The 18,882-nt window shown below is 42.2% G+C and overlaps 1 protein-coding gene across 2 annotated transcripts in view; it reads right to left on the reverse strand.

The window, feature by feature from the left end:
- The window catches only part of PIK3C2B (phosphatidylinositol-4-phosphate 3-kinase catalytic subunit type 2 beta), a 124,813-nt gene that overhangs the window by 64,811 nt on the left and 41,120 nt on the right, over nucleotides 1–18,882 (reverse strand). For both annotated transcript variants that reach the window (XM_081947805.1, XM_081947806.1), the window contains 3 exons: nucleotides 6,702–6,813; nucleotides 4,366–4,445; nucleotides 3,889–3,952 (listed from right to left, as the gene is read on the reverse strand). In XM_081947805.1, coding sequence (XP_081803931.1) covers nucleotides 3,889–3,952; nucleotides 4,366–4,445; nucleotides 6,702–6,813 — 256 coding nt within the window. The remainder of the gene's footprint in view (nucleotides 1–3,888; nucleotides 3,953–4,365; nucleotides 4,446–6,701; nucleotides 6,814–18,882) is intronic.

The following is an 18,882-nucleotide window of genomic DNA, read 5'->3' on the forward strand; positions in this document are numbered from 1 at the left end:
GGCTGATCAATTACACTCAGTGTATAGTCCTCAATAGAACTATATTTAAATAGTAAGAAGCATGCAGTGGGCCAATATCATAGCTTTTTCTTAGCCCAGTCTTCAATCTATTCATAAATTATTTAGTAAGGGGATAAAAGGAGAACTCATCAAATCTGTCAAAACACCAAATTAGGCAGCAACCAAATCTTAGAAGATAGACTCAAAATCAGAAGGATCTTGACATGTTTGAACACTGGGCCCTATCCAACAAAATGTAATTCAGTAGGGGGAAAAGTAAGGTCTTACACATAGGAACCCCCCCCCCCCATATACAACTATAGAATAGGTGATATCTGGTTCTGCATCTGTGAGAGGAATCTAGGTATCCTAGTGGACAACCATTTAAATATGAGCCAGCAGTGTAATGCAATTGTTAAAAAAGCCAATACAGTACTAGGCTGCATCAACAGACAGATATCAAGATCACATAAAGTTGTAATACTACTTTATACTGCACTAATAAGACCACACTTGGAATACTGCATCCAATTCTGGTCACCACAATACAAAAATTATGTTGAGTCACTAGAAATACAGTACAGTACAGAGAAGAGCAACAAATACAAATAGGCACCTGGGGGCTAAACTATATGGTGAACAGTTGGGGAACTCGGTATGTTTATTCTAGCAAAGAGAAGGATTGGTGTGATGTGGTAGCAGTTACGTGAGAGGCTGTCACACAGAAGAGGGGGTTGACCTATTGTCCAAAGCATCTGAGGATAGGGCAACATGGAAAATTATGAAAGAGTGATACAACCTAGAATTAAGGAGAAATTTCCTGACAGTGACAACAATTAATCACTGGAACAGCTGCTTCTAGAAGTTGTGGGTGCTCAATCACAGGAGGTTTTCAAGAAGAGATTGGACAATCATTTATCCATAATGAGGTAGGTCTCCTGTTCAAGCAGTTGGACTAGAAGATCTCCAAGGTCCCTTCCAACTGCACTAGTAAGACCACACTTAATACTGCATCTATGACTTCAATGACATAGTGGGTCTTTAAGATACAAATTCTGTCAATGCAAGTTTATGAAGTAGGTCCTATTCAATTGATTTGGGACTTATTCTATACAGTTCTTTATAGTTCTTTAAGTTCTTAAATTATAGGTTCTGAAACAGGAAATCAAAGGAAATGCTAGCTTAAAAAAATGAAGATGTCAATATGTCTCCTCCTTAAAAGTACTAAACTCATACTAAACTCTAAACTTGTGTTCTTTGTTTTTCCTCAACTCCCTCTTTCCACTTTTTTTGTATCTCAGCTATTCAGATGTGTCCTTACAGGCATAAAATATCTTACCTTTCAGTAACTGTAAAATCGTAAGAAAATACAAGATAAAGATAAGGAGAATATTTACATGCAAGCTGACCATGTATCACATTTACAAGAACTCCAAGGATCTCTTACTTCCCCTATCCCATACTTCAGTGACTCATATGATCTAGAACAAACATTCTAATCTCTGCATCAAAAGCTGAATAACACAGATTATTCTAAATGAAAAGAAAAAGCTGGGCAAAGGCCAAAGCTTCACAGAGATGTGATACTGGCAGCAAAACCAAAATGCATTTATGCATACATATACAACTATCTCTAAAAGGAAGGAAAACTGAAACAAAGAGGAACTTTCTACCTTATGGTGCTCTGCTGAAACTGTAAAAATACAACCTGAGAATCACTTCTCTATACCCATTTTTTCCTCTTTTTTTCTTGCTGCTTTGACTGATAGTTCATACTGCTAAGTAGAACAATCTCTTGGCTGCCATCTGGGGTGGGTTTCAATTTTTTTTACTACCTATTCTGTGGGTGTGGCCTGTTTTGTGGGCATGGCTTGGCGGTCATGTGACCGGGTGGGTGTGCCCAATTTGTAAAATGTGGTGAAACTCACTTAACAACCAAAATGTTGGCTCAGAAACTCTGGCATTTGAAGTGTGCAAGTCTTAAATCTGCTAAGTTACAAGACCGTTGCACCCTAACCCTTTACAAAAAAAAAAAAAAAACAGGGATGTTCAAAGTTGACAGCTTTAAGACTTGTGGACTTCAACTCCCAGAATTCCTCCTCCAGTCATGTTGGCTCAGGAACTCTGGCATTTGAAGTGTGCAGGTCATAAAGCTGTCAAGTTACAACAACCGAGGAAGGAACAGGAGTGGAGGAATTGGCTGTTGGAAGAAGTCCAGCGCTTCATTCTCTTTGACGGCTACCTCGTTTGCAGTGGGGTGGGGAGAAATCCATGGGTTAGAGGGAGAAGAAAGCCAAGATTGTGCTAGGAATGGTCTTCTCCTCCCTCTAACCCATGGATTTCTCCCCACCCTGCTGCAAACAAGGAGGCTGTCAAAGAGAATGAAGCACGGGGCTTCCTCCAACAGCCAAGTCCTCTGCTCTGGCAAAGAAAGTGAGTGGGTGGGGCAAGCATGGTACGGACAGGCGGGGCGAGAGAGTGAGAATCGGTGATCAGACGGCAGGATGAGGCAGCGAGTGACTGGTGAGCGGGGGCAGGCCAGGGGAGGGACCGTACTAGTACGGGGGCCTCTGGCTCTAACAGTACGCAAATGTACACTTGATTTCTGCTACTGGTCCAGGCCTACCAGTCCGGACCGATAGGAACCCACCACTGCTGCCATCTCAAGCACCCTTATGCTGATAGCCCCAACTTTATGTTGGGAAATCTGACTCCCATAAAGCAGTCAAGATGGAATGAGGAAAATGTGAAGTGAGCAAGAACTGTGTTAACTGCCTATCTTTATAGGCAGACCTAGTCCCATTTAAAAAGCACTAAAAAAAACCTTCTCTAATCAGTTTCAAAAAAGAAGTAAAACAAACTGTGAGCAATGAGATGTGGGGGAACATACTGGAGAAAACCACAGTGGGGAAATATGTTTACCACTTATTTTCTTCATATTATCACAGACCCGTCACCCTAGCAGGCCTGGATAGAGCCTCTGGGCTCTTCAAATTTGCCACCAATGTAGCAGCGAACCTATGAATTACAGGAATGACAGTCTTTTTATGCTGAAATGTCTTGCACAATAATATTGAGCACTTTCTTGCATCACTTGGTCCCTCGGGGATTCTGTAGGTGAAACTAATTCTACACACTGCCATTTCACCACCCAATGCTTCCCATAGCCATCCTGCCACCATTACTAAAATACAGCCAAGACAGTCCAGATTCAGCTTCTGCTTCTCATTGCTCACGTCTGATTTTAATTTTTACTGATATCCCTCAAACAGTGATGCACCTTCTCTGCAATGGTACAAATTCTGAAAATTGTAAGCCTTGCAATGGGGTGGCTGTGGGGAATTAGAGATGAGAGTGGCTTAGAAGATGTGTAGAATTGCTACGCTACCCATTGCAACATTTTGGTGGGTGATTTCATATCCTACATATTGCAAAAGTATAATACTTACATTTCTAGTAACACTCAGTCACATCAAATAAGGCAGCAATGTTCCAAATATTATTAAAAAGCATAATTCAGGCAAGACTAGCACCAAACTGGGGTACCCACTCAGGAAAGGCTCCTTAATAGTGGTAGCAACCAGGAAACTTACTCATGCATGGCAGCATCTCTGCTCCATGTCCTTTACCTTGAGGATGATAAACATAGCCGTAGTGGCAGCATCAACCCAACCCAACCCAACCGATTGGTTTCAACACCTGCTACTATGTTGCTGGTGTTGGGATTTACCACTCTGATTTCAGCAAAGGGCTCTGAGGTTATGCTGTGGAACTGTTACTGACATGTCCAGCACTGCGAGGGTCCAATGTGCTTGCCATTTCCTGAACTGAGCTTCCCATTAAGATATTGTTCCCCTCCCTTCCCAAATCTGAAGACTGCCATCTTACCTCAGTTGCTAAGAAGTCATCCACCTCATTGTGGAAGGTATCAAAAAGAAGGCTCAGGGCCTGCCTATAGGAAGAAGCAACAACGGACCGGTAAGAATAGAAAATGGAAAAAAGTTTGTTTCGTGTGGAGGATTGTTTTATGTCAAGTCAAAGCCTACATGAACACTTCTAGCTCAGAACCGTTTGTCCTGATTAGCAATTATTCAGGTTTTCAGTCATGAGTTTTTCCCAGCCATATTTAGAGCTGCCAAGGTTGAACATGGAACACTTTCATGCTAACCATATGTCCTACCAGTGAGATACAGATTTTAACCATATGGCCTGCAAACATGGCCGGTCCACATTAAGAACTCAGGTAGTGCTATGTTTCTGTATGTGTCTTTTTGTCATTTAATATTAGACTATACAGTCCACAAAAGTTCTATTTGTGCATAGTTTCTCTACCAACTACACTGCAGTTTCATTCATATTTTTTACCTGGTGATGGTCTGCTTGATTGGCCTCTCTTGGAGATGAACATAGTGGTTGAGTGTGGAAGGGCTTTGGTCATCATTCACCTACATTAAGAAAAGCAGTTGCTCAACAATACTTGACATCTCTCTATTACACCAGTGTTATTGTTCGATAATGAACCAAGCTCTAAATCTGTCTTGGGCCAACCAGGTGATGCAATCCAGATTCATATCCAATGCCATGAGGGTGTTTGGGTTTCGATTAAGGCTTCTGCTTCATCCTGGCAAGGCCAAGAGTTTTAAAACCTCCGACCACTAACCCTCCCCACAAGGATCCAGAGATTTTCCATCTGCATGGGGGAACATTTAGACAGTGTGCAACTTAGGGTTTCTCCTTTGCTCATATCTCTTGCTTAAAGAATCAATGGTAGGCATGTCTAGGAGGACATCTGTACAAGTTCATTGTGTGCCAATTGCACTCATTCCTGGATCAGGAGGCTTTGCTGACAGTGACTCACACCTTAATCAACTCCCATTTGGATTACTGTAATGCACTCTGGCCCTGAAAGGCATTCAGCAGCTGCAGCTGTTGGGATTTCTTTTTAGGCCTATATAGAACCACTGCACTAGCTCCCAGTGGACTTTGGGGAGATTCTGGTCATTACCTATAAAGCCTGCATGGCACAGGGCCAGGCTATTTGCAGGACAACTTGATTCCCATACTGTCTGCTTACCTCACTCATCTATCATGGACAGCATATTTCAAGTCACTTTCATTATCTTATTGGACCCCAGAGTAAAGCTTTCTCTGTGGAAGCACCTGCTCAATGAAACAACATCCCTCTGGAGATCCAGATGGCCCCAGCCCTTTTAGCTATTTGTAAGCTATTAAAGACCTGGCTGTTCCCCCAGGTAATTTGGGCCAGATGGTTAGATGAGGTCTGTTGGTTTTGAGTTGGGTTGCATTAGTGACCTTGGACATCATGGTTGTTGGTCAATTGTTTTTAACCCTTATATGCCACCCTGAGCCCATTTTTGTAAAATAGCTGGCCATATACATTGATCGATTGAATGAATGCATAAATAAATAATGCTTTTACTACAAAAGATATTTATATGCATAAATGCTTCCCAAGAGATAAGAGCACTGAATTTCTTTCTGGCAAAAGGATTTTGGGTTTTATCTGGGCAGATTTTTTGTTGGCGGGAATCTTTCAATCAATCAATCAATCAATCAATCAGTCCTTTATTGTCAATGCGCAACATGTGTACAAGGAAATTGAATAAGTCTTCCTTGGTGCAGCCCACCCAAGAACACAGAACACATCTCAATAAACCAATAAGTAAAAAGAAATCCCTAAACCCAATAAGTAATAACTAACACACATATCCTCATACATACATATATGTATATACTGTACTATTATATTACACTGGTATATACATGTTGCACATTACTCTGGCACTGCAAGTCTATCACATTACCCTGATTGTGGTGTTACGTTGCCTTTAGAAGTCTGACAGCTCATGGATAAAAGCTATTTTTCAGCCTATTTGTTCAGCTGGCTATGCTTCTGGCTATCTCCTGCCCGATGGTAAGAGAATAAAGAAATACTGTCCAGGGTGTGAATTGTCCCTGTGGATTTTTCTCATTCTGCTGAGACACCTTCTCTTTGCTAAGATATACGTGAAGATTCTCAGACAATTAACATCACTTTTTAGGATATATTTTATTAAAATGTGGGCATTATACTTTTGGTAGTCTAATATCAGCATTTTAATCTCAGATACTTCTAAGGACATAAATAAGAGTCTAAGACTCTAGAGAGCATGTTGTTACCCTCTAGCATTAGTTTTTAGTTTAGTTTAGTTTAGTTTTATTGGATTTATATGCTGCCCTTCTCCCAAAAGACTCAGGGCGGCGTACAACATTAAAAAACACATATCACAAAAGTTAAAAGGAAATTAAATAAATATCCAAAAAACCAAACCCAATTAAAATGACAATAACATTTAAAAAATTAAATAAAATTAAATAAAAATAGACCAGGGATGTCAAACTGGTGGCCTGAGGTCCAGATGTGTCACATGCAGGCCATGCCCACCCCAGGTCCACGAATGGGAAAAACACCGTGAAACATCACGATGGCAATGTGATGTGGTGAGCTTGACACGCATGCATTAGACATATGCTAAATCTTACTATTTCTTTTTAAGAATAATTAAGATTACAATCCTCAACTAAAGATTTACAACCAGACCAGGAACAAATGCTGCTCCATTGACAATTATGGTTTAAAAACAAACAATGCAGCAATTTTGTTCAGAGTCTGTTTTCATGTTTACAAGTCAGGCATTTACCGTCCTAGCCAGGTCACTGCGAACAGCTTTCCTCTTCATCAGCTGCAACCGGATGTCTATGTCAAACTTCCTGCAGTTTTGAATATATTCATGACTTCCTAGTGGATGTTTGCTGGAACGAGACAAATAAATGTAGAAAATGTAAGTTAAGGACTTTTTCCACTGTATATTACCGAGATTATTCCAATAGCAAAGATTTCTAAAATTCCTATTAACCAGATATACAGTGGTCTACACATAGGTGTCAGATACAGGTCGTGATATTATTGTGCAAATTTTGACGTGAGTTGTGTACAGTAATTTCTGATTGCAATGGAACACAACTGATATAAATTACATAATCCATGTTGCTTCTGCAATGATGTCATGATACATCTGATCTCGCTTGCCTCCTATTGCCCCATCTCCACCCCCCCTGGACATTCCTGATTCTGTATATAGTGCAGAACAAGAATATTCTACCTTTGCAACTGCTTAGTTTAGAAACAATGAATAAATCAAGCACTTAGTTATACAAGACTTTATGCCTCAGTTCTCTTCCCCAAGACAGCTATTTGCAAATTCAATCATTATTTTTATGTATGTATACTTTCTCTCTCTCTCTCTCTCTCTCTCTCTCTCTCTCTCTCTCTCTCTCACACACACACACACACACACACACACACACACACACACACAAACACACAAACAGTTTTTCATTGTCTAGTAGAAAACCTAGCAGTTAAAACTTATGATTTAAAAAGGAAAGAGATTTGATTTAATTTTTGTAGTGCATGTTTTAAAATAAAGAAAAAACAATAACCTAACAGAAAAAGGAACATGAAACCAAATATAACCATACCACAGTTTCCCTGAAGCTTGTATCTACTAAAATAATTTGAGATGCAAATGTTCCTGCTAACCCCAGATGTTATAATGTCTTGGAATCAGATGTTGGGCTTCTGTTTGCATCAGAATGAAGACTACCAAATGCAACTCCCTATTGTTCTATTGACCTATGTTCAAGATCGGACCAAGTCATTTTGCTGACTGAGAGAAAGGACAAGAAGAGGAGTGAGATACCTGCTTTGTACAAAAGCAACAGAATGGTCAAAGACAACAGGTTAATTTAGAAGGCCTGGGACAGGCTATGTGGCTTGTGCAGTTGCTCCTCCAGAAAAATGAATGGTTAAGAAGGGCTCAGGAGGAAAGGGGCGGTCACCTCATAGTAGTTGGAACAGGACGTCTGGCCCTTTTACCTGCTACACTAAAAGGAAAAGTTAGGACTTATCTCTCTCCACCCTACATCCTGGCTTGCCCATCCAGCACAGCTGTCATTACAAAAAAGCGATTGTCACGGGACAGAGAGGGGGGGGGGGGAGGTTGGGAGAGAAAGAGAAGGTGTGTTGCTTTCAAAGGGGAGAAAGAAAAGCAGAGTAAAACAAAACTGCAAAGTCTGGGAAAAGAAGGTTTTAAAAAAGTCAGATGTGCTACCAGAATAGCATTTCCTTTTAAGGAACAGACTTGAAAGAAACATTCATTTGATATACTGGCAATTTGCAACACTTAATTCACTGATTGCTTTAAAAGGTTTTTTTTTTTTAATTTTAATTGCATCATATGCTCCTTTGTTCTTGGATATAGTGAATTAGAACTCAACTAATTATTACATATATAATTCTGGACTGGCCATCTATCATCCAAAGGCTGGAAGGGAGGCACCAGGGGCTTTTGATCTTTCTTTTTGCCTTGTTCCATTGCTACTTTGCCCCGCAATCATTTTGCATCCTACAGAAGCAAGGAGATGATCTATTGCAGTGATGGCGAATCTATGGCATGCGTGCCGCAGGTGGCACGCAGAGCCATTTGTCAGGGCACGCGAGGCACTGCCCTGTCAGCTGGCCAGCGCGCATGCGTGCGCTGGCCAGCTGAGTTCACCATTTTTAAAAGCCATTTTTTCGCCATATATAATTAGCAGCTAATCAATTGCAAATCTAGTTTAGTCTCATGAATATTTGCTTTTCAATAATAATAGGGAAATGATGGGATATAGAATCTGATAGGAAGCATTAGTATATATTACAAAATCTATTTTTACATATATTTTGGTCCATTCTACCTGAAGATACCCTTGCCTTTAATAATAACACTGGAAGGTATAAGACAAAAATTATCCCTCACAGGCCAAACTGAAGTATTAGCTTTCTCTACCGATTTTAACAAAAAAAAAAAAAAAGGAAAAGATACAAGATATTGACATTTGAACCACCACACCTTAAGTTCTTGCAGGTAACAAACAAACAGAAACAAACAAAAGAAGCATTCCTTTTATTTCCAAGAAGAGCAAGATATGCAGATTGATTTTATTTTAGGGAAACCTCACTCCTTCATGTCAAGCTATGCAGAATGGTAACTGGGTTGGCCTTATGTGGGAGAAAGTATCACAAGTTAGATTTAAGCAGCATTTTAGGATTGTGAACTATGACAGTTACATAGATTTATGGAAACAGGCATGATGTTTGAGTTATGGTGCCTTTAATTTCTATCCCCTTTTTCTTTTCATCATTAACAAAATATTTGCTTAAAAGCTGGTAAAGAAAGTTGTCAGTTTCCCAGAGTTTTCCTCAAGCTTTCCAAAAATGCATTTTATAAAAACCAAACTGAAATTAAGAAACTTTTGTCACTTAAAAAAATGAAGAGATTATCGTTTGTCTAGAACACAGAGGTGTCAAACTCACATCATCACGGCAGCATTATGTGATGTATTGGGACTTATCCCCCCCCCCTTTGCTAAACTGGGCATGGGCGTGGCCAGTGCGCATCTAGCCCGTGAGCTGGGAGTTTGACCACCCTGGTTTAGAATGTATTTTCAGAATAAACATCCTATTCTCTCACTTATCTTTCAATGTTGCTATAATGGATTTTATAAAATGATGGGAAAATTTTGAACATACACAAGGGCACATGGTTAAATACCTAAAAATAACAAAAATTATTCCATTTTGTCTGAGTTTGTCATTGGCATACTCAAAAGTGGTATATGCTACAGCATTTCTGCTTTGAGTGTAAAAGCAATTTATTGGTAATTGCTGAGTCAGCAAGAGAAGCTATGCTGTGTCAGCAAGAGAAGCTACAAAATTGTTGCACAGCTTTAAGCCAAAACTGCAGCAAAGTTACCCTGGGGACAGCTCTCTGAAAGAACAGATCAGCTATTCAGAAAATCATTTTAAGACCAAAGCCTTTATCTCTCCATATAGCAGGTATGTATTACTTAGATCTAGCTGGGCTCAAGGGATAGTGGGTGCCTATCGTCCAAGGCTGGGATGGGAATGGGTGGGAGGGTTGCTATTTGTTTTTTGGGGGGGGGGGATGGGAGAGACTGAAGGTTGTTTGGGGTGCTCCCCTGCAGACAGCCAGGTGTTAGCAACTTTGTGTCCTATGAGTGTTGCCTGGCAGCCCAGTTCAGGGCAACCCAATCTCCATTGGGTGAAGAGGAGCTGGGAAGAGCACTTCCAGGATTGATGTGAAGATTATTCTCAATACCTGGTGGATAAAATCATTTGAATTCACTCCAAAGTGGATTCCAGCTGGGCAAGACCTATGGAGTTGACTAAGCCTCAGGCCTGTGATGTTAGCTGGGATTGGTGCAATTTGGGTGTCCCCCTGGACTTCCTGGTAGAGCATGTGCAGTTGTGGCCAGAATGGTCTTTGTACAATTTTGTCTTTTGCACAAATTGCAGCCATTTCTGGACCAGGCGAAGGTGTGTTTCTTCATTTGGTCAAGAATACAGTAATAGAGGTAATCATGTATGTTCCTCATTACAACTTCATCACAGATTCAAGTGGCTTGCAATAGACCTCTGGGTACACTTCAAGGTGCTAGTCACCACCAATAAATATATACAAGAATATAAGATGGTATACTCCAGGCCTTTTCAATGTGACATTACCATCTTAGAAGACCTTGGAGGTATCCTTTCTGGGTGGGGCCTTTCACTTTTGGAACAATCTGCTCCTTGGGATCCCAAACCTGCAAGTCTTTAGTTAAGACATCTTTCTCCGTGTTTTGGGGTCTGGATGAGCCAAGTCCCAATAGGTTGGGTTGTAGTATATTTCAGTCTGCTGCCAATTCATAGTTTTAGTTTGTTTTAAATGTATTCTATTTTATTGATGACCTTTTCTTAGCTGTGAAGTCACTTTGAGTTAGTGGCCGCATAAATAACAGAAATTAAAATGAATATATGCCACTTCCAGGCAGAGCTTTTCTGAATCAAATGAACCAATGTCTAGAATCTAGATTATCATTTGTCCGAACAATAAAATAATAAGGTCATCTATTTCCACTGAGACTTGATAGCATGTAGAAACCCTATGTTGTTCTTTGTGCTATAATTTGCATTTGGTTTCAGTGTTGCCATCAATACCATATATTACTGTAACCCCCCAAAAATCTACTGTGTTTCCCCAAAAATAAGACAGGGTCTTATTTTCTTTTGACCCCCTGAAATAAGCGATTGGCCTTATTTTCAGGGAGGTCTTATTATTTTTGAGGTGCAGGAGGCATGGTCACCTCATGGCTTCTGCTATGTTGCAATATTTTGGGGGAGGGCTTATTTTCAGGGGAGGGCTTATTTTGGTGCATGCGCTCAAAAGCCCAATTAGGCTTATTATCCAGGGACGTCTTATTTTCAGGGAAACAGGGTATTATATAGGCTGAAATACAAGAAGAGCAAAAATCATTTAGAGCAGAGATGGATTACCAGGTACCAGTCTTTTAAAATTATTATTTTATTATCAGTATTTGAGAGGATATTCAAAGTGGATATAATTTAGGGGGCTTTCTTTCCCTCCCATTATTGGGGAGAATTTGTACATTCCAAACCACCTCCCTTTTTTTGTCTTATTAAATTTACTTGACATTCAGCATAACTTTTTTCCATTGTTTTATATTATTTCCTACCCATAATCAGCAGGAAATTTTGCCTCTGATAATTTCTAATGTATTTGCAGCAGCAGGATCTACCAGGATGTGGGAACTATAGTTCAGGGGTCACATGACAGTGAAGACTTCCTTTCGTTCACTCTTTCCTATACATTTCTGTGCCAATGACAGAGAGTCTACATGGCATTTCTCTGGGGAAAGAAAATGCTCAAAATGCACTTCTCCATTCAGTGAACAAGTATTTTGTCACCGGAATGCTTGCTTACCCCCTGCTCTGCAGCAAGAAGGGAAATATTTATTTGTATCTTATGGTTGGTGCTTCCTTTCTTTTGGTATCTCAAGACCTTTTGATATAATCAACCATAATATTTTCACTAAACTTCTATATGAGTGGGTGAAATTATCCAGCAAATTGGGGTGCATTATCATCAGTATGCTAATGATAACTAAATTTATTTTGCCCTTAGGTTATAGAGAAGATTGTTGGATGATTGAATCCACCAGGATCTGGATGAGACAGACCTGACTGAAGCTGAGTTCCCACACAAGAGGCACTATTTGTCTACTAAGGTCTTCCATCAACGTAAGTGTTGGAGCAGGCAGAAATTACTCTTGACAGAGCGGGCAGAAATTACTCTTGACAGAGCGAATTCATGACTTTCATGAATTCATGAAAGATCCAGGATCCTTCTGGATTCATGGCTCTAGTGCAACCAGTAGGAACTGTGACTTTCGGTTGGTACATTAACTGCAGCCTTGCAAGGCACAAGAACATCATCTAACAAAAACTCATGCCTTTATTACCATGCATATTGTCCTTGTGCTAACTGGAACCGGACTGTGGATGTCCCTTTGCTACAGGCACTGTATCGTCTAGGCTTAATTTAATGGGCCATATAAAAATATTTATGGCTTGGGCCCTAGGTATCCATATGACCACTTGGACCAAGGAGTGTCAATCCAGCCTATCAGGTCCTATAGGGAGAAACTACTCTTATGTCCTACTTTTAGGAGAGAAAAGGAGTTGGGCCAGCTTTGTAGTACCAGTAACTGGTCTTATGGAACAGTTGCCTGTGGAGACCAAGCTGCCTCCCTCCTGATTGCATTGAGAAAGATGCTGAAAATAGAACTGTTATGGAGAGCATTTTAAGTACACTGAACCATTTCAGTGGGTATTTTTGACCTCTTTTATTACTAAGCTGCTATTTTATCATTATTTTCTTTTCATTTTATGCTGATCTTACTCCTACTGTGGGTTCTTTAAGCATACAATGTTAATCCCTAAAATCATTTGACTAAGGCAAGATAGAAATGTTGCAATACATAAATAAACAATGGGTTGACCCACATCATAGGGCTGATTATCACTACAGTTGCAACTCTCATCTAAGCAGGTCAAAACAGCATTAGGGTGAAAGACATGTGAACCATTGCTGTTATCTACTCTCAGTTTTGCTAATCCTTCTCCAGGTTATATTAGGCAGTGAGAACAAAATTAAAGCTAAGCAAAACATTCTAGAGAAAGAGTTTAGGGGAAAAAAAAACAGGTTTTCTAAGGCTCATTTGGGGCATGGTTAATAGACCAGGGCATTTGCACACCAGCTCATCAAAGCTATTTCCATGTGGATGGAAGGGCAACAAGGAACTCCTGCTCTCTTCATCCGGCACTCAGTGTCCTGCCAAGGAGGCGGATGTGGGGCAGGGCAGAGAAGGGGCAAGACAGTTCATTTCAATGTGCACGGGCACACAAGCACACACAGCGGTATAGGAGCAGCTTTTACAGGCTATACACACATTTGAGCTTTGACTGATTGTTTAATCTCCCTAAAAAAACCACTGAGCATTTGTACATTTATTAGTATTCAAGGAACACCCACAAAGCACAGATTAATGTGCTCGACTTTCAAAACAGGGACAATAAATAGCAGTCTATAGCTGACATGGTTTAGTCTTCAAATGCAAAAGCTGCAGTGTTTTTTTTTCTTTTTTGACAGAGGCATAAGGAAACACGCATGGGAAGGATTCTGTGAGGTGGTGTTTAGGCAGAAAAGAAAGACAGAAGGATACCTTCCCTGCAGACTAACAAAGCTGTCCTTGTACACAAGCACAATAGACAGCAGTTTCCTTCGCATTAAGCAGAGGAGAAAGTATCAACCCTCTTATAAGAAAATCACAATGTAACAAGTGAGTAATGGTTTGTACATTGCCATTTGTAAAATAGAAAGCAAAATTCACTGTTCAAATTGCCATTGGTGATGGATACATCTCAACATTACTTGCATATCTGAGTAAAACAAACAGTTTCAACAAAATGGAATTTAAAAAGGTCATTTAAGCCACTTCTCCATAATCTGGTACTCTGCTTCACTGAAGTGCATTTTCCATTATTCTAAACAGCATGATTATTGCCCATGCTGACTGGGAGATGGGGTTTGTAAATCCAGCATTGCGCAAAACATCAAACTGAAAAAGGCTACTCTAGGAAAAATGAATTAGAGTTCCAAATTTGCAAGAAGGGAAAGAATAAAATAAACATCTGAGAAAGAACAGTAAGGGAGCAATGCTATCATCAGACAGGCATTTTATATGTGATCCGAGAACTACTGTAAACAGAGATTTGGACTTAAGCTAATCTCTTTAGTCTCAGTCTAATTCATTGTCATCTAATGACTTTTGCCACAGCCAAGTATACTTTACAGCAGTTTCCCCCAACTATTGCCTTCCTAAAATGATGGGACCACAAATCCTACCATTCTCAGCCAATAAAGCAGAAGCTGACTGGGAATTCTGGGAAGCGTAGTTTCAACACATCTGGAAGACACATGTTGGTGAAAGCAGCTTTGTTTCTTGCCCTCCTTTATGATATGGATTCCAATAATAAAAAAAGGGCTTTTCCTTTCCCTAAATACAGTGCCAGATTTTGCTGGAAGGAGAATCAAAACAAAACAAGAGGCGCCTGTGGGTTCTAGGTTGGCAGTGTCATTTTTTTCTTCTTCTGATGCAAATCTCTTGCTTCTGTTTTTAATTAAGTGATGTTACATAAAAGGAAATATTTTCCCCCTCGCTTATAGTTTATTACATCTCTACCATGTAAAAATAGTATTTTAAAATCCTAGTAAGAAATAATTGGGAGAGTTATTATTATTCCTTTGGCTTAAAGTCCAGGACACTCTTCCATTCCTCTACATTGGCTCTTTCGATTCATTTTACAAGAAGCTTTAGTATTGATAGCAGTTATGAGGTATTTCCAATACTCAAAATGCAAATTAAAAGGTGTTAATGCACCAAGTGATTCCGAAAGAGATAGATTGAGAATCTCTGAGCCATTTAGACATACATATGTGCATGCATCCACTTACTGCCTTTCACCAATGAAGAGAAAACCAGGCTGTAGTTTGAGTCATGCTGATGGTTGCAGACTTCCACAAGAATGCATTTAAACAATGGTCAGAGTTACCCACAATTGCAGAATTTGGGAGGTTTGTTTCTTTTTAATGCATATGCTTTCCATCTCTCTGACGTATTGAATGGTTCTCTGCTAAGACCTCTGTGGTTTTAAAGACCATTCCTTAATAAGCTGGTGTCCGTAATAATCAGTTTGCTTTTGCCAGGTTGCATACTCAGCCGCTGTAACTGGACCACAAGCTCTTAAGTTTAAAACTACAAGGTTACTCTAAATGTCTCAGTGTATAAATGAGTAATTTGTCTGGTTGGAAATACAGCACACCATGGTCAAGAAGGACTGAAGATCACTTCAAATGGTCTACTGAGTATTTGGAATACTAGCTCCTAGTTAGCTGACTGTTCACCAATCAGGATGTTTATTGATTTTCTCTTGAAAACACATCGCCTTTTCATTATTCCATCTGTTTAAAAATGACATAATTCCAATGAAATGAAAAAGAGAAGTGATCTTTGTTGTTCAAAAACAAAATGTAAAAGGAGATATCCATGCCTCCTTTTGATTTTATCAATCCAATTTATCAATCAAAATATGTTAGAAATAAAACCAGGAAACTAGAAAAAAAAAGATTTGAGTAGTTCTCAGCTTATACCTCTTCAGCATCATTAACTATCCCTTGACTATTCTTGTTAACTACTTGCCAACAAATTGCCAACATATCCTGAATCATGGAGAAAGCTATGGAGTTCCAAAAAAAATCTACTTCTGCTTCATTGGCAGAAGCCTTTGATTGTGTGGATCACAACAAATTGTGGCACGTTCTTAAAGAGATAGGAGTACCAGACCATCCTATTTGTTTCTTGAAAAACCTATATGCGGTGAGAATTGGACACGGAACCACTGATTGGTTCAAAATTGGGAAAGGAGTCCGGCAAGGCTGTATACTATCACCCTGCCTATTTAACTTATATGCAGAGCACATCACGAGAAAGGCAGGGCTAGAGGAATCAAAAGTAGGAATTAAAATTGCCGGGAGAAATATCAACAACCTCAGATATGTAGATGATACCACTCTAATGGCAGAAAGTGAAGAGGAACTAAAGAGCCTCTTGATGCAAGTGAAGAAGGAGAAATGCAAAAGTTGGCTTGAAACTCAACATTAAGAAAACTAAGATCATGGCATCCAGCCCTCTCAATTCCTGGCAAATAGATGGGGAAGAAATGGAGGTAGTGACAGATTTTATTTTCTTGGGCTCCAAGATCACTGCAGATAGGGACTGCAGCCAAGAAATTAAAAGACGCTTGCTCCTGGGGAGGAAAGCTATGAGAAATCTAGACAGCAAACTAAAAAGCAGAGACATCACCTGACAACAAAAGTGCGTATCGTCAAGGCTATGGTTTTCCCAGTTGCAATGTATGGCTGTGAAAGTTGGACCATAAGAAAGGCCAAGTGCCAAAGAATTTAGGCCTTTAAACTATGGTGCTGGAGAAAATTCCTGTGAGTCCCTTGGATGGCAAGATGGAGGAAGCGGGGGATTAGGGGGTTTTTAGCAAAATGTTTTTTAAAATTTTTAAGGGGTTCTAGGGAGGGGGGGAGGGTTATTCAACCTGGGGGTAAGGAAACAGCCAGGTCAACAGGTGGGATCAGGACGGAGGGGAGCGGAGTGGGGGAGGTGAGAGGATACAGCATTCCTATAAGGGGGATTCCGATAGCGACGGTCGTAGGGAGGGGCGGGCGCGAGGACACCAGAAGAACATATGGTCGGTTGGGAGACCGGGGCTGTTGGACACGCCCGGTCGCTTGTACCAACCCTCACAGTCTAGGTGGACAGGATCGGCAGAGCCTGGGCCTTAGGCTGATGTTATGTAATGCGAGGTCCGTGGTTAACAAGGCCCCCCTCATCAGGGACTTGATCTCAGAGGGGCAGCCGGACCTCGCAGGAATAACGGAAACCTGGTTGGGCCCGTAGGGGGGGTTGCCCCTCGGGGAAATGTGCCCTCCAGGTTACCGGGTGTTCCATCAGCCACGGGCCCAGGGTAGGGGCGGTGGGGTAGCAATAATCATCCGGGAAGACTTGGCTCCGAGAGAATTCACTGTGTCGCAGACATCTGGTTGTGAGTCTCTGGGCGTGAAATGGGGCCCAGGGAGACAGTTGGGTCTGTTGATAGTATACCTGGCTCCCCGCCATACATCAACGGCCCTGCCCGGACTCCTCGAGCTGATCGCGGAGATGGCGGTTGAGACCCCCAAGCTATTAGTGATGGGGGATTTCAATCTGCCGTCGACGGGAGAGGCATCCGAGGCAGCCCGGGAATTCATGGCTTCCATGACAGCCATGGATCTGACTCAAGTAGTTCGGGACCCCACACACGAAAGAGGCCACATACTGGATCTTGTGTTTGTCTCCGACCAGTGGACGAGTGATCTGGGAAGAGGGAATTTAGTCATCACGCCCCTGTCATGGTCAGATCACTCACTTCTCCAACTGGACTTCCCTGGCGCTACTCCCCGCCGCGGGGAGGCGGAACCGGATTGTCCCAGATGGTTCCGCCCCAGGCGGCTGATGGAACCAGATAGGTTCCAGGCAGAGTTTGGGCCACCTCCTGCAGACCTGTCCCGCTCCCGGGCAGAGGACCTGGTAGCCGCATGGAACAGTGCGGCCGCCGGAGCCTTGGACCGGGTTGCGCCTTTGCGGCCTCTCCGATGGCAACGATCGACCCGGGCCCCCTGGTTTAACGGGGAGCTAAGGGCGATGAAACGCCACAGGAGACGCCTAGAGAACAAGTGGAGATCCTCCCGCTCCGAATCCGATCGAACACAGGTAAGAGCCTACTTAAGGACCTACTTTGTGGCAATAAGGGTGGCCAAACGTCAATATTGTGCCACCCTTATAGCGTCCGCAGAGAACCGCCCTGCCACCCTGTTTTGGGTGACCCGCTCCCTGCTGTCGCAGGGGCAGCGGGATCCCCCATTGCAGGGCAGGGCAGAGGAGTTTGGGGAATACCTGCAGGATAAAATTGATCAGATCCGGAGGGGGTGGACCCACTCCAGTACTCCAGAGGGGGCGTCCGAGGCTAGTCTTGAGCTTCCACGCTGGGAGGAGTTTGACCCTGTTGTCACCGAAGATTTGGACAGGTTGCGCGGGCGACTGTGAGCCACCACATGTTTATTGGACCCGTGTCCCTCCTGGTTGGTACTGGCTTCCTGGGAGGGTTCACGAGGCTGGCTACTGGGACTGGTGAACGCTTCGTTGGGTGAGGGCCTGTTACCAACCGCCTTGAAAGAGGCGGTGGTGAGACCCCTGCTCAAGAAGCCTTCCCTGGACCCAATGGAGCTAGCAAATTATCGTCCTGTCTCCAACCTTCCTTTTTTAGCGAAGGTTGTTGAGAGTGTGGTGGCTCAGCAGTTCCCGCGTCACCTGGAGGAAGAGAATTATCTAGACCCGCGCCAGTCCGGCTTCCGGCCCGGTCACAGCATGGAGACGGCCTTGGTCGCGTTGGTGGATGATCTCTGGAGGGCAAAGGATGGGGGTTGTTCCTCCATCCTTGTCCTATTAGACCTCTCGGCGGCTTTCGATACCATCGACCATGGTATCCTATTGCGCCGTCTGGAGGGGTTGGGGATCGGAGGCACCGTACTGCGGTGGTTCCGCTCCTGCCTCTCTGGCTGGACGCAATGTGTGTTGACAGGGGAGCAGAGGTCGACCCCGAGGCCCCTGACTTGTGGGGTCCCACAGGGGTCGATCCTCTCACCTCTCCTGTTCAACACATATATGAAACCGCTGGGCGAGATCATCCGTGGTTTCGGGGTGGGATACCATCTGTACGCTGATGACACTCAGCTGTATATTTCCACC

This window comes from Natrix helvetica (genome assembly GCF_964273705.1).
Source record: "Natrix helvetica genome assembly, chromosome: 3".
Lineage (NCBI taxonomy): Eukaryota > Metazoa > Chordata > Lepidosauria > Squamata > Natricidae > Natrix > Natrix helvetica.